General features: G+C 36.7%; 1 protein-coding gene across 1 annotated transcript; it reads left to right on the forward strand.

The window, feature by feature from the left end:
- The first annotated feature begins 324 nt into the window (after window positions 1–324).
- Window positions 325–4,993, forward strand: LOC131052452 (disease resistance protein Roq1). The gene is made up of 5 exons (XM_057987127.2): window positions 325–1,171; window positions 1,273–2,413; window positions 2,522–2,788; window positions 2,920–4,470; window positions 4,598–4,993. The coding sequence occupies exons 1-5, from the start codon at window positions 639–641 to the stop codon at window positions 4,736–4,738; spliced, it is 3,633 nt and encodes a 1,210-aa protein (XP_057843110.2). The 5' UTR covers window positions 325–638; the 3' UTR covers window positions 4,739–4,993.
- The last annotated feature ends 8,558 nt before the right edge of the window (window positions 4,994–13,551 follow it).

The following is a 13,551-nucleotide window of genomic DNA, read 5'->3' on the forward strand; positions in this document are numbered from 1 at the left end:
TCTATCTTTTTCTATTTTTTTAATGCATTATTCAATAAATAAAAAATTATAGAAAACTCACACCAACTAATATTTTCAATAATATTATTGTGAGATCTAATAAAAATTTAAAATATCAGACAGCTAAAATATTATTGTGTACATCTTCTTTATTGTACTTATTCCCCCTCAACACGGCACCGACAGGGTCCTTCAAACACCCTAAATTACGCATTGGATTCTATCGTATTTAAATGCGACCGACAGAATCCTCTTTGAATCGAGTCTAATCTCCATTCCGCGTGTGTACGGATTCGACTTTCAACGAGGCATTTTCCTTCTCTTCTCCCTTTGAAGGTTTCGAGGACAAAGGGCGAAACCCAAATTTCTACAAATTTTCCTTCCCTCTGTTTATCCGCCTTGTCTGTGTCGAGAAAGGATTGGAGATACGTCCTTCGTAGAGTTGGGCGCTTGAGTAAATTCTTAGCGTTTTCGTTACTCTTCGGAAACAACCGGGAAAGAATTGAACCTGCCTGTCCTATTAACTATTTTATTCGCTCTACTGCCTTCATTTTCTCCAAGAACTCATCGTTCATTACGCGTACTGCAATCAAATCCCATTCGCCCTGCTCTTCCCCTTTCTATTTGAACGGGAACAAATGGCCTCTTCTTCATTATTTCACCAGCAAAATCAGGAATTAAATGCTTTCTCTGGAATAGATCCTGCCGGCAAAAGAAGGAGGGTGTCTGAATCTTCAAAAATGTTTGATGTTTTTATCAATCACAGAGGCCCCGATGTCAAACAAACTTTGGCTACTCAGCTTTACAACTCCTTTGAGCGGTTGGGAATAAGGGCGTTTCTTGATTCGGAAGAGAAGGAACTTGGGAATTCGTTTCCTTCTACCATTGAGACAGCCATCCTCTCTGCAAAGGTACACATAGCCATCTTTTCCATAAGATATGCACAGTCACCTTGGTGTTTGGCAGAGCTGGTTCTCATGCTACAAAGTGAGGCCAAAATTATCCCTGTGTTCTATCAAGTGAAGCCTTCTGATCTTCGCTACATAGAAAAGGGAGCATACGCTCAAGCATTCATTGAATATAGACAGAAGGGCAGATACCTGGACAAGCTTAACGACTGGAAGGAAGCCCTTCAGTCTCTTTCACTTATAGCCGGGGAAGAATTTTATAGGTAATATTTCTGAACTTTTGTATTTTACACGTTATATAATTCTTTCAAATCTGGTTTAACATTTTTCTTACAAAGTCCTCCTTTTATTTTACATGTTTCAGTGATCGGGATTACGGAAACATAGTAGCAGCTGTGCAGAAAGAAGTGCGAAGGAAAACACCTTTGTATGTTGCAGAATATCCGGTGGGGCTTAACAATCTTGTGGAAGATTTTCAAAGGCGATGCCTCGATGAACTTGTAGAAGATTTTGATAATCAGTGCAAGCAGGGAGAAGGGAAGGATAAGGCTAGGGTGGTGGGCATTTTTGGGTTAGGCGGATCGGGGAAAACAACTCTGGCTAAAGAGTTGTTTAACCGTAAGAAATCGAATTACACTACTGCAAGTTTTTTGTTTGACGTGAGAGAAGCATCTACGAGAAACGAATTACCATCATTGCAAATCAAGCTTCTCAAAGATCTCTTTGGCAAAAAGAGCAGCTTTACAAGGAAAGAGGAAGGAGCAAGCTCTCTCAAAGATCATCTATCAAGGGCCCCAAGTTTAAGCTCACTAATTGTTGTAGATGATATCGATCATGTGGACCAGTTAAATGCTCTGCAGGTCATGGATTTCTTAAATAAATCTGGTAATAGTCTGGTTATTGTCACAACCCGTGATGCTGGTGTGCTTATAACTGCAGGGATTAATGTTGGTTATCATTTAAAAGGAATGGATAGAAATGATTCAAGAGAACTATTCTGTTGGCATGCCTTCCGCCAAACCCATCCATGTAGCGGGTATGAGGTGCTGGTTGACTCCTTCGTAGACATGTGTGTAGGCTTACCTCTGTCTCTTAAGGTTCTGGGCGGACACGTTCATGGAAGAGATCAATGGTTTTGGGAGTCAGAATTGATCAAAGCTAGGAAGATGCTGCCTCAAGACGTAAAGCAAAGACTCAAAATAAGTTTTGATTCTTTGGATGATGAACAAAAACAGGTTTTCATAGATATTGCTTGTTTTTTTGTGGGCAAGCAGACGAGTGTAGCCGAAAGTGTATTGGAGGCATCAGGATGGAATGCTCACAATGCAATAGAAAGACTCAAGGATAAATGTCTTGTAGAAGAAAAGATTGAAAGTTTGAGCCTGGGTCTAAAGGAGAAAGCTGAATTGAGTATGCATGACCACCTGAGGGACTTGGGAAGAGAAATGGCACATGAGCGCAGCCCTCCTCATCGACTGTGGCGTCCTCAAGATCTGAAATCTCTGGTATGCTTGTTACCCCTCCGAATTTCTCCTTAATATTTTAATATTCCAAATCTTACTTCTTATCTTGTTACTACATGAATAGAAACTGAGCTGGTTCGGTGGGTACAGGAATCGAAGGGTTTCAAAAATATACTCACCATACCCGACATCAGGTGTTTCCTTTCCATTTTCGACAAGTCCATGGGTTCTAAAGTTACATTCTTTTTAGGCCAAGAAAATAATCGTTTCGAGACATCAGGTTCCTTACTATGGCTCCAGCTTGAGGGCAATTCCACAGAACAGCCAAGCATGCCTCCATGGATTCCCCTTCAAAATTTGCAGTGTTTGAGAATCCGCTCGGTACAATTCAAAACGTTGTGGGGCAATGACATGCAGGTATTTTGATCCCCCCTCTCAAAATTCAAACTTCCGCAATGGAATGCATTATGCTATTGTCGTCTGTGGACTCCTTTTTCTTTTGTTTTTCAATCATTTAGAGTTTGACACAAATTTATCCTGAATTTCAGGCACCTTCCCAGTTGAAAGAGCTGCAAATTTCTCAAACCTCTTTAAAAGAGTTTCCAGATTTTCGAGGAATATCAGATAATTTAGAGAATGTGTTCTTAGATGCCCGAGGATTGCCGATCCAAGGTTTGTCTTTACTAGAATCTCTCAGTATGAATCTTTCTAGCATATATCTGAGATTTTCCACATTAAAGGGGGAACGGGGTTACAGTGAAAGAGGAAAGAAGACTCAGTGTGAATCTTTGGTTATAGAGAACTTTAAATTTAATGGGGAAGTGGATTGGAATAATGGGAAGGCCCATATGAGAGGCCTTGAAAAGATAGAGATTAATGGTGAAGAATTTTTATCCAAGATTTTGATTAGTGGAATTCACTATCCCAGCCTTACGTCCATCAAACTTCATAACATGGAAAATCTTATGGAAGTTGACTTAACAAAGGTAAAGACATTAAATTGCCTGGATATTAGAAACTGTCAAAAACTCAAAATATTGGTCGCAACATCTGATCTTCCAAATCTTGTACTGTTAAATATTAGTCAATGCCCAGAGCTGGAAAGGATCACATTTGAGCATTGTGAGCAGTCCAAAAATTTGTCGGGAATTTCAAATCCTAGGAATCCTGTAGAATCCAAGGATAAAATTACTTTTGAAAAATATAGTCACTTGAAAAGTGTATCAGGAATATCTAATCTGGAAAAACTTGTAGAATTGGACTTTTCTGATTGTGAGAAGCTAGGACTTGAGTACATGTGCCTCAGTGGTATGAAGTGTCTGGAAAAGATAGCGTTAGGGAGAAATATGATGGTGAGATATTTTGAGTTGGATGGTTGTCAAAATTTAAAAACAGTTGAGTTTCTTTGTGAAAAGCTTGTAGAATTAAGAATTCAGGGCTGTCCGGTGCTTGAAGTGATCCCAGAATTTAAAGGTCAAAATTGCCTCGAGAGGATTATAATTGATGGATGTGGGAAGCTTGCATGTCTTCATGTGTATGGCTGTGATAATTTGAAAAGCGTTTCAGTGAAGTTCAAGAGTAGATCTTTGTTTAGTAAAGATTGTCATGAGCTTCAGGGGTTTTCAGGAATCGGCGATATTATGGAGCTTACAGAGTGCCCCGAGCTTGAGGAGTTGCCAAGTCTTTTCGGAGTCAACAACACGGAGAAATTTGAGATTTATGCTTGTGAGAAGATACAGAACATTATACTGCCAACAGCACTCAACATGGAGAAATTTGTGATTTATGATTGTGAGAAGATACAGAACATTATACTGCCAACAGCACTCAACAAGTTGGATATACGCAGATGCAGAGATTTACAAAGAGTAGCAGGAACCAGCGATCTTATGGAGCTTAGAGAGCTGATTATTTATGATTGTCCTGATCTTGAGGAGCTGCCAAGTTTTGCCAGGCTGAGCTGCATGGAGAGGATAGCTATCCATTCTTGTGAGAAGCTGCAGAACATATCAGGTGTTGAAGGGTTACTTTCATTAGGATTTATGGGACTTTGTTACTGCCGCAAGGCGTTAACATGGAATTGCATTCAAAAGTTGAAGGTGATGATTTCAATATTGACCTTGTTTTGTCATTTGTTCTTACAATATAGTCTATATTTTCGTAAGTAATATATTAAGTGATGTGTAAATGAAAAGAATTTCCCGTGTCTTTTGTCGTTTATTTCAGTGTGTGCCGTCAGGGTTAGTCGCGACTGGAAGAGCAGAGGATGGAGCAGAGTCGAGTTTAAACGAAGATCTGTTTTGTGAGGCTAATATTGGCGTCGATGGTGTGATTGATATTGGTAGTGGCGAATCTTATCCTGAGTGATCAGAATTCAGTGCAGCAGTTATTTGGTGCTATGTGGTTGTGGTTGATAGCTCTACTTCGGTAGAGGATCGAATGAGAGAATTATTTTCATCAGGAAAAAGTATAATTACAATGGTAGCATATAATGATAGGGAATTCATTACTTTAAAGAAAGGCGAAGATGATTTCATGAGAAATGGAAGTCAAGAAAGGAGTTCGGGTAGAGGTGAAAAAAGGAGAAGAGCGGAAAACAATGGGTTTGATGAGTACAATTTTTGAAAGGTTATATGAATAGATTTTTAAAAATTGTAGTTTTTATTTTTATAAATATAAATTGGAATTTTATTTGTAAGTTTGGATTATATTTCATAGTTTGTATAATATCATAGAGAGGAAATTCAAGTTACATTTATTTATTTATTAGTACATTATAATATTTTCTTTTAAAATAAAGCATTTTATTTTTTAATGGTAAAAGATATGTGAATTTGTTATTTTGTTATTTATAATTATATTTTGAAATCTAAACTTGACAGCTCTTTAACTAATGAGAAGATTTGTAACCTCTTAATCAATTTATTAAAAAAATAAAGTAAAGATGGGTTAATAATAATGATTCAATGTTTATAATTAATGTTGTGATAGTAATGATTAATATTTTTTAAATATTTAAATTAATCAATAATAATGGCAACATTCAACTAATTAATATTAAGTTCTTTTTGAAACTGATGTTACTATTCATTTAAAATAAATACTAAAATGCACATTTTTTAATGAATTACGACAAAGATCATCCTCTTAGAATATGACATAGCTCACAATCACAAACTAGAGCTATATTAGTAAACCCAACTTAAAACATTGTAAGAAAAAATATTTTAGTACTAGCACTTGCACCAAAAGAAGATGCAACAGATACGTCAATTGTATTTTATATAAAATGTGCTTAATTATTATATTTTTAAGAGAAGTAAAATAAATAGAATTAATGTTGAGCATATGTTTTCTAAAGAATATATTAAATGTATTGATTATATCCTTATTAAAATGTGTCATATAATTAACTTTTATAATTAATACTTATTTCTATAAAAAAAAATGCATCCAAAACATGTATCTAAGAAGCTTCATCTGTATTTCTAGGAATCTTCTTGCTTTAGATATAGATGTTTGGCTAGAAAATATGAGATCTTCACCACAACATCTTTCCACAATCAAAGGGGGAAGTATACATCATATTCAAGTAAAGACACCTTGTGATTGGTGTGGCGATTACACTTCAATTATTGATTGCACCCAATGTGTTTTATTCCAATTACTAGTTTCAATAATGATATAGAGCTTTTGAGATTGATAATTGGTCACTCCTCACATTGGCCAACTTAAAGTTTAGTCCTTTCATCAAATTGAAGGATGGAAAAAACAAGTCCTGATTAGAGACCTATCAAAGTAGCAGGCTTATTATCAAAATTTGAGACCCGTCAAAGCAACAGGCTCAATTATATTTGTTTGAACCCTATCAAAATAACAATGTTAATTCAAATGAATTTTAAGACATGTCATAGTAACAGGCTTTGTAAAGGAGCTCTAGATGGCTATTAAATATTTCCACTAAAGTGCTAGGCCGAGAGGAGTTTGAGAAGTTCCAAATACTACTTAATTTTATGATAGCCCCTTCATATTAAGGGGGCGTGTTAATGAATTAATTATCAAGGTTCATCCCATTAGTTTATTTCTTCTGTTTAGTTTGATTTTTATGTTACTCTGAGGCAGTTTTATTTCAACATCCTCTATTCCTTTAAGACCTATTTTATCATATCAATGCCCAATTCAAAAGATGTAAGACATGTGGCCTCATTCATTCAAGGTAAATCTCAATTCAATGAAATCAAAACCCAAGTCATTTAAACCTTTATTTTGGTCTCAACACAGATGTTCATGTATTGAAGGCAAGTAGATAAAGGATCAGCAATCCATTGTTCCACATAAAATAGATTAAATAATAATTATGAGAATTAGTAATAGTTATAATTACAAATACAATTTGTAAATAAATACCTTGAGATCCAACACATTGCTAGAATATGCCTGAAAATTCATTAGTATTATTCCAACCAAAGAGTTATAAAAAAAATATTAAATCATATATATGGAATCACTGAGAAAAAGATTCATAGTTGCCCTTCCCACTTTCTTCAAACATTAAAGAATAGATTAGCTTTAGAAATTATTTCTATGTTTAGTTCTATTAGACTATTATTTTATTTTATTTATAGATTACCTTTTAGTTTCATGCCATATGGAGGCATATGATTCAACTCGGACTGAAATTTGATGGCCACCCCTATCAATCATATGAATTTTTCATGACAGTTTGCTCAATTCATTGCCCTTTTATTTGACGTTTTATGAAAAAATAGTAATTTTCAAAAATCATTTAATTTATGGCAAGTTTCTAAATTCATATTTAAGACATCTTTTTAAATATATTTGAAAAATCAAATTGACTAAGTTTCTAAATTCATATATGAAAATAGAAACTATTCTCAAATTTTCATATTAAAATATTTTAACAATTATATCTTGTCATTTCAATTATAACAAGTCTTGTTATAAATTCATATAAGAAGTAGAAACCATTCTAAAAATTGATAGTAAAATATTATAAAATTTAAAAGAATTATATCCTTTCATTTCAAAATATTCTAGATAAATTTATCTTTTTATAGTAAAGATTCTAAAATAATATATATAAATACTATATAATATATATTACCTACTATAGATAGATTGAGATAATGAGAGGCGGGGAGATGGAGAGAAAGAAAGGTAAAGATATAGGAAGTGACATATACAGAGTGGAGATAAGTATATATATGCATAGAGAGAGGGAGAGAGAAAGAGAGGTACGGGAGAAATGGAGAGAATATGAGAGAGATGCGTAGATAATGAGACATAGATAAAGAGGGAGAGGAGAGATTTGAAGAAAAAGATAGAGCGAGAATAGTTAGAAATAAAGATAAACATAAAGACATAGAGATAGAGATAAGGAGGGAGAAACAAAGAGTTTGTGTTTGAATGAGTACTATTAGTTATAAAATAATTTGAAATATATTTATTAGTTGCAGATGACATTCTATTTATTTGATGTCTAACCATAGTCTTCACCTTCTTCTTGTGCATATCCTTTGCATACCAGTCTGGCTTTATTTCTGACCACTACTCCATCTTCATTCATTTTATTCCTGAATACCCATTTTGTACCTATTATATTCTTGTTCTCTGGTCTGGGTACCAATGACCAAGTATTGTTCTTCTCTATCTGGTCAAGTTCTTCTTCCATTGCCTTCATCTAGTCTTCATCTAAAAATCCTTCTTTTGCAGTTCTAGGCTCAATGGTGGAAATCATACATGAGTTCTCTCTAAGCCTTGATCTTGTTAGCACACCTGCATTCATGTCTCCAATAATCTGATCAGGGTTATAATTGAGTCTAACATACCTTGGAATGACATGATCTTGATTTCCAGGTTCTTCTTATTCTTCACTTTCTTCTTCCTCTATTGGACCTTCTTGTTTTGGTTGAAATGGGGCTTCTATGTTCTGTTCACCAACTTCTGGCTTCACCGGTTCCAGTTCCAAAAACAGTGTGTAAGGTTCTTCTTCTTCTTCACTTTCTTCTTTCTCTGCTGGACCTTCTTGTTCTACTTCGAATCTAGATAGGCACCTTTCCCGCGATCAATCCATCCTTCCCATTGTTCCAGTTGTTACTCTCTGACACCGGGTGGATTGTATAGTAACAAGTTTCTAAAAAGTAGCATAATTAGTGGTGTTAACTAGAATCTGGCAGTTTAGTCGATAACTAAAGTGCAGGTGGTCCTTTTCTTCTGGCATCATTCTAGTAGGTTAAGTAGGCGGCCCTAACGTTCAAACTTAATAATTCCCTTACATTCAAACACATTCAAACTGAATAATTCCCTTACATTAAATTTAGGATCTATGGTTGGCTTATAAATGATCTACAAATAGAATAGAATTGAATGCAATCTGTTCTTGAAGGCTGGTGAAAGCTGGAAACAAACCAAAGGGAATTAAGGCTGGCTCAAGCCTCAAATAAACCAAAAGGATCTATGGTTGGCTCCTATGAAGATCTACAAACATAATACAATCTCATGCAATATGTTCTTGCGCTATAGGGCAATACAGACGGAACCAAAACAATATAATACTGCAATTGAGGCGTTAGGAACCTGAAGTGATGGAAGGAAGGACAAATGCCAACACCAAAAAGAAACTTATTCAAATAGAATATTATTATGACTAGAATGTAATTAAGGATTATTCTATTTCTTTATACTGAACTAGCCAAATTATTCTTCTTATTATTCTATTGTGGGTTAATGAGTTGGCGTCTTGGGTGGTAAAGTCCCACATCACAACTAGAACCCCACCCAAAGGAGACGGGACAAATAAGATTGACTGGAAGGAAAGCTCTCATCAAACCTACCCTAACTAACAAAGATTATTTATACTGTAGTTGCCTAACTCCACAAGTGGAAAATGTCATTATTACTATTATTCATTATTAATTAGATAGGGTAATTACTATTTGGGATCCTAGTTTGCTTCATTCGGAGATGGGACAATATTTTCTTTATACTTGAACCGAAAGGGAGTATGGGTGGAAACACGAGCCATTGTGCAACTTTGGATCAATGAGTTATCAAAAAGCCACCCAGTTAGGAGAGTAACAACCTGCCTTTTCTTTTTACTCTAACTTGCAGTCAGAGCACAGGTGGTAACACCACTAACTATGCTACTTTTTAGAAACTTGTTACCATACAAGCCACCTGGTGTCAAAGAGTAACAACCGGAACAACGGGAAGGATGGATTGATCGTAGGAAAGGTGCCTATCTAGATTCGAAGTAGACAACTGGGGCTTCTCTGTTCTGTTCACCAACTTCTAGCTTCATTGGTTCTGATTCCAAAAACAATGTGTAAGGTTCTTCTTCCTTCTCTTTACTGGTTTCTCCTGATTTCTCAAGAAACTCATCAACTCGGATATTTACACTTTCAATGATCTTCTTGGTCTGGTTGTTGTAACACTTGTAAGATTTTCTCTTGGTGGAGTAACCAAGAAATATGCCTTCATCACTCTTGGCATCAAACTTACCAACATAATCACCTCTCTTGATAAAACATCTGCTACCAAAAATCTTAAAGTAACTGACATTAGGTGATCTACCATACTAGTACTCATAGGAAGTTTTATCCTTACCTCTTTTGATGAGTATCTGGTTCATTGTGTAAACAGCTGTGCTGACAGCTTCTCTCCAAAATGTCTTAGCTACACCTCCTTGAATTAGCATAGTCCTAGCAGCTTCAACAACTAACCGGTTGTTCCTTTCTGCAATACCATTTTTTTGTGGTGTTCTAGGTGTAGAAAGTTGCCTCTTAATTTCATTGTCTTCACAGTATCTAGTGAATTCCTCTGAAGTAAATTCACCACCTTGATCAGTTCTTAATAACTTTATCTTTTTTCCACTTTCATTTTCAGATAAGGCTCTTAATGCCTTAAACTTGCTAAATGCTTATCTCTTGTCTTTCAATAATGTGAACCACATCATCCTTGAGTAGTCATTAGTAAATATCATGAAATACCGATCACCTTGAATACTCCTAGTCCTCATTGGTCCACAAAGATCGGTATGAACCAAATCTAACAAATGCTTTGCTGAGAAAGATTTTCTCTTGAGGGTTGAGGATGTCATCTTCCCTAACTAACATTCCTTGGACAAAGCATTCACCAATTTGTCCAATTGTGGCAAACATCTTACTGATTTGGACTTATTGACTTTTACAATATTTAAAGCTATGAGATTTCCACAATCCATTTTGTATTCTAATGTATTTTTCAAATTTCGATTGTGTATTTTTTTCCATCAATGTTTTGAATCACACTCCGTGATTCATCTTTAGGATGAAAGGAATTCCAAAGACATGAAAGATGTTGAGTTGCATATTTGAGACAAAATATAAAGAGGAGTGGGTGGGGGAGGGCACGAGGAACAAGGAGAAAGGAAAAGAAAAAAGACCACCTAAAGGATGGGTGACCAAAAAACCCCTAGGAATAACCACTCAAAGAAAAGAAAAAGGAAAGCCAAGCAACACAAACAAAACCACTAAAAAACAAAAAAGAATAAAAGAAATTAAGTCAAATTAAATATATATATATATACCAATAGAAATAAACACAAAAACATATATGTATATAAACATTTACATATACCAATAGACATATGCATATATAAATATACATATGTATATATCTATATACGTATATATATTTAAAAATATGCAAATATGCAACTAAACCAAAGGGGGAGTGGGAGATGCACAAAGGAAAAAGAAAGAGGGGGAGAAGTCAAGGTGGGGGGTGGGGATGATATTGGAGGATAGAAAGAAGAGGGTGCCACGAGATACTGAGGTTTAACCCATCTTCTCGATTAAGATTGGAGGGGTGATGAATAATAGCAATGGCCTCTTGAAAAAGTTGTTCTCCCTACACAATATCTGAGTGTCCTCCAAACAAATATGATGCTTGGTAGTTGATGAATGCTCAGCTAAGGCTGATTTGAGGGCACGTTCATGCTTAATGTTGATACTATGCTCTTTTATTCTAGTCATGAACGAACGACCTGTTTCTCCAATGTATGGAGTTCCACAGGAGCATATAATCTTGTAGACACCTGACTCTAAAAAGGCATCCCTAGTGTCCTTAAGCGGGGAGGCATGCGTCTTAATGGTGGAAACAGGTTTGAAGGCACAATAGAGACCTTTTTTTACAAGGATTTTTGAGATCTTGTGAGATATGCCTTCAACATAAGGGAGAGAGACAAACGGGGCCTGAGATGGCGAAGAGGGCAAGGGATTAGAGATGGAAAGGAAATGAGATTTGGCTTGGAGGAAGGCCCTAGTGATCTGCTTGTTCGAGTAGCCATTCCATTTGAAGACTTGACGAAGATGGGAGAGATCTTGATCTAAGTTATCCTCATCACAAATCTGATGGGCTCTTAAAGCTAGAGTTTTGAGAATCCCAACTTTCTGGCTAGGGTGGTGATGAGAAGTCGAATGAAGATATAAGTAATTGTGGGTAGTTTTGCGAAACACCCGACAACCAAGGGATCCATCAAGCTTTTTATAGATTAAGACATTGAGAAAAGATAATTGGTTGTTGGATTCAAGTTCTTTGGTGAAGGCAATAGAAGGAGAAATGTTGTTGAGGTGAGCATGAAACTCCTCTAACATGTCCAAGTCGTGTGGCCAACAGACATTTGTGTCATCCATATATCGTTTCCACCACTTTGGCTTGAGGGGGAAAGAATGTAAGGCCACCTCCTCAAAATGTTCCATGAATAAGTTGGCAATAACCGGTAAGAGAGGGGAGCCCATGGCTACTCCATCAACCTGTTCATAGATAATGCCTTGGAAGGAGAAGAAGGTTGTCCTTAAACAAAGTTCCACCAAAGAGGCGATCTCCTCATTGACCTTAAGCTTGACAATCTCGATGGAGTCTAGAATAGGGACCTTGGTGAAGAGGGACACCACATCGAAGCTCACAAGAGTGTCTTGAGTGTCTAACTTGGTGTCCTTGATAAACTGGACAAATTGGTTGGAATCTTTGATGAAGGAGTTGGAGTTACCAACAAGTGGAGAGATTAATTTGGCAAGAAAAGCAGCTAACTTTTAAGTCAGAGACCCAATGGTATCAACAATGGGTCTCAAAGGAATGTTGGCTTTGTGAATTTTTGGGACCCCATATATATGAGGGGTCACTTCCTTAGAAGGAAGAAGACGAAGTTTGGTAGAATCATCCAATGAGTAGTTGGAAATAGCAAATCTAACTACCTTCAAAATCTTCGGGCATGGGTTATGTGACAAAATTTTGCAACTACTGGAATCCGAGAGGAGGACTTCCATTTTGGCCAAGTAATCTAGTTTGCTCATAATGACTGTGGCATTACCCTTGTCTGCTCTTGAGATGATAAGGTCATTATTACGCATGAGATTATTAAAGGCCAACAACTCTTCTTTAGGGATGTTGAATTTAGGAGGTTTAGCATTACGGAGCGCCACAGCACAATCTTGTCTAACCTCTTCAGCAACATCAAGGGGAAGGGTACGCACCGCATTTTCGATCTCGATGAGGAAGTCGATGTGCGGAATGTTGCGGGAAGTCAAGGCAAAGTTGAGACCTCGCTTGAGGAAGTTAAAGGCGAGAGGATCAATAGGGGCGAGAGAGAGGTTGACGACAAGTTTGGACTCCCGATTACTAATAGGGTTGAGGTTAGGAGAGGACCTAGGAAGAGTGTCGTGATCCAAGGTGGGGGACATGGGTGCTGAAAAGACAGTTGGACATGACTACATGCAATGGGTGGAGTTTTTAGCAGGGGGAATGGTCAGAAAAGAGTTAGGCGGAGGTTGATGAGCTGAGGGGGATGTGTCCACCTGCTCCATAGGAAGAGCAGGGTACGGCTGGACACATGGGCACGAAGGATTAACCTCACATGCCTCAACCGGATGATGGGACAGTGAAGGAAGGGCTCGAGGTTGGAAAAGCTTGGGCAATGGCTACGTAGCGGACAAAATGGCCTGCTGCCATGCCTTCTCCATCGGATGTCGCATGCCATGCCATCCCATCACGCCCGTCCATGGCCATCCAATCAAACACAAACGGTCCCATCAACCCGTTACATCCGCCAATTGTAAATAATAAATTATATATTTAATTTTTTTATAATAATTTATATGTTTAAATTTTTAATTTATTTT

The sequence above is a fragment of the Cryptomeria japonica genome, chromosome 7, assembly GCF_030272615.1.
Source record: "Cryptomeria japonica chromosome 7, Sugi_1.0, whole genome shotgun sequence".
Taxonomy (NCBI): Eukaryota; Viridiplantae; Streptophyta; class Pinopsida; order Cupressales; family Cupressaceae; genus Cryptomeria; species Cryptomeria japonica.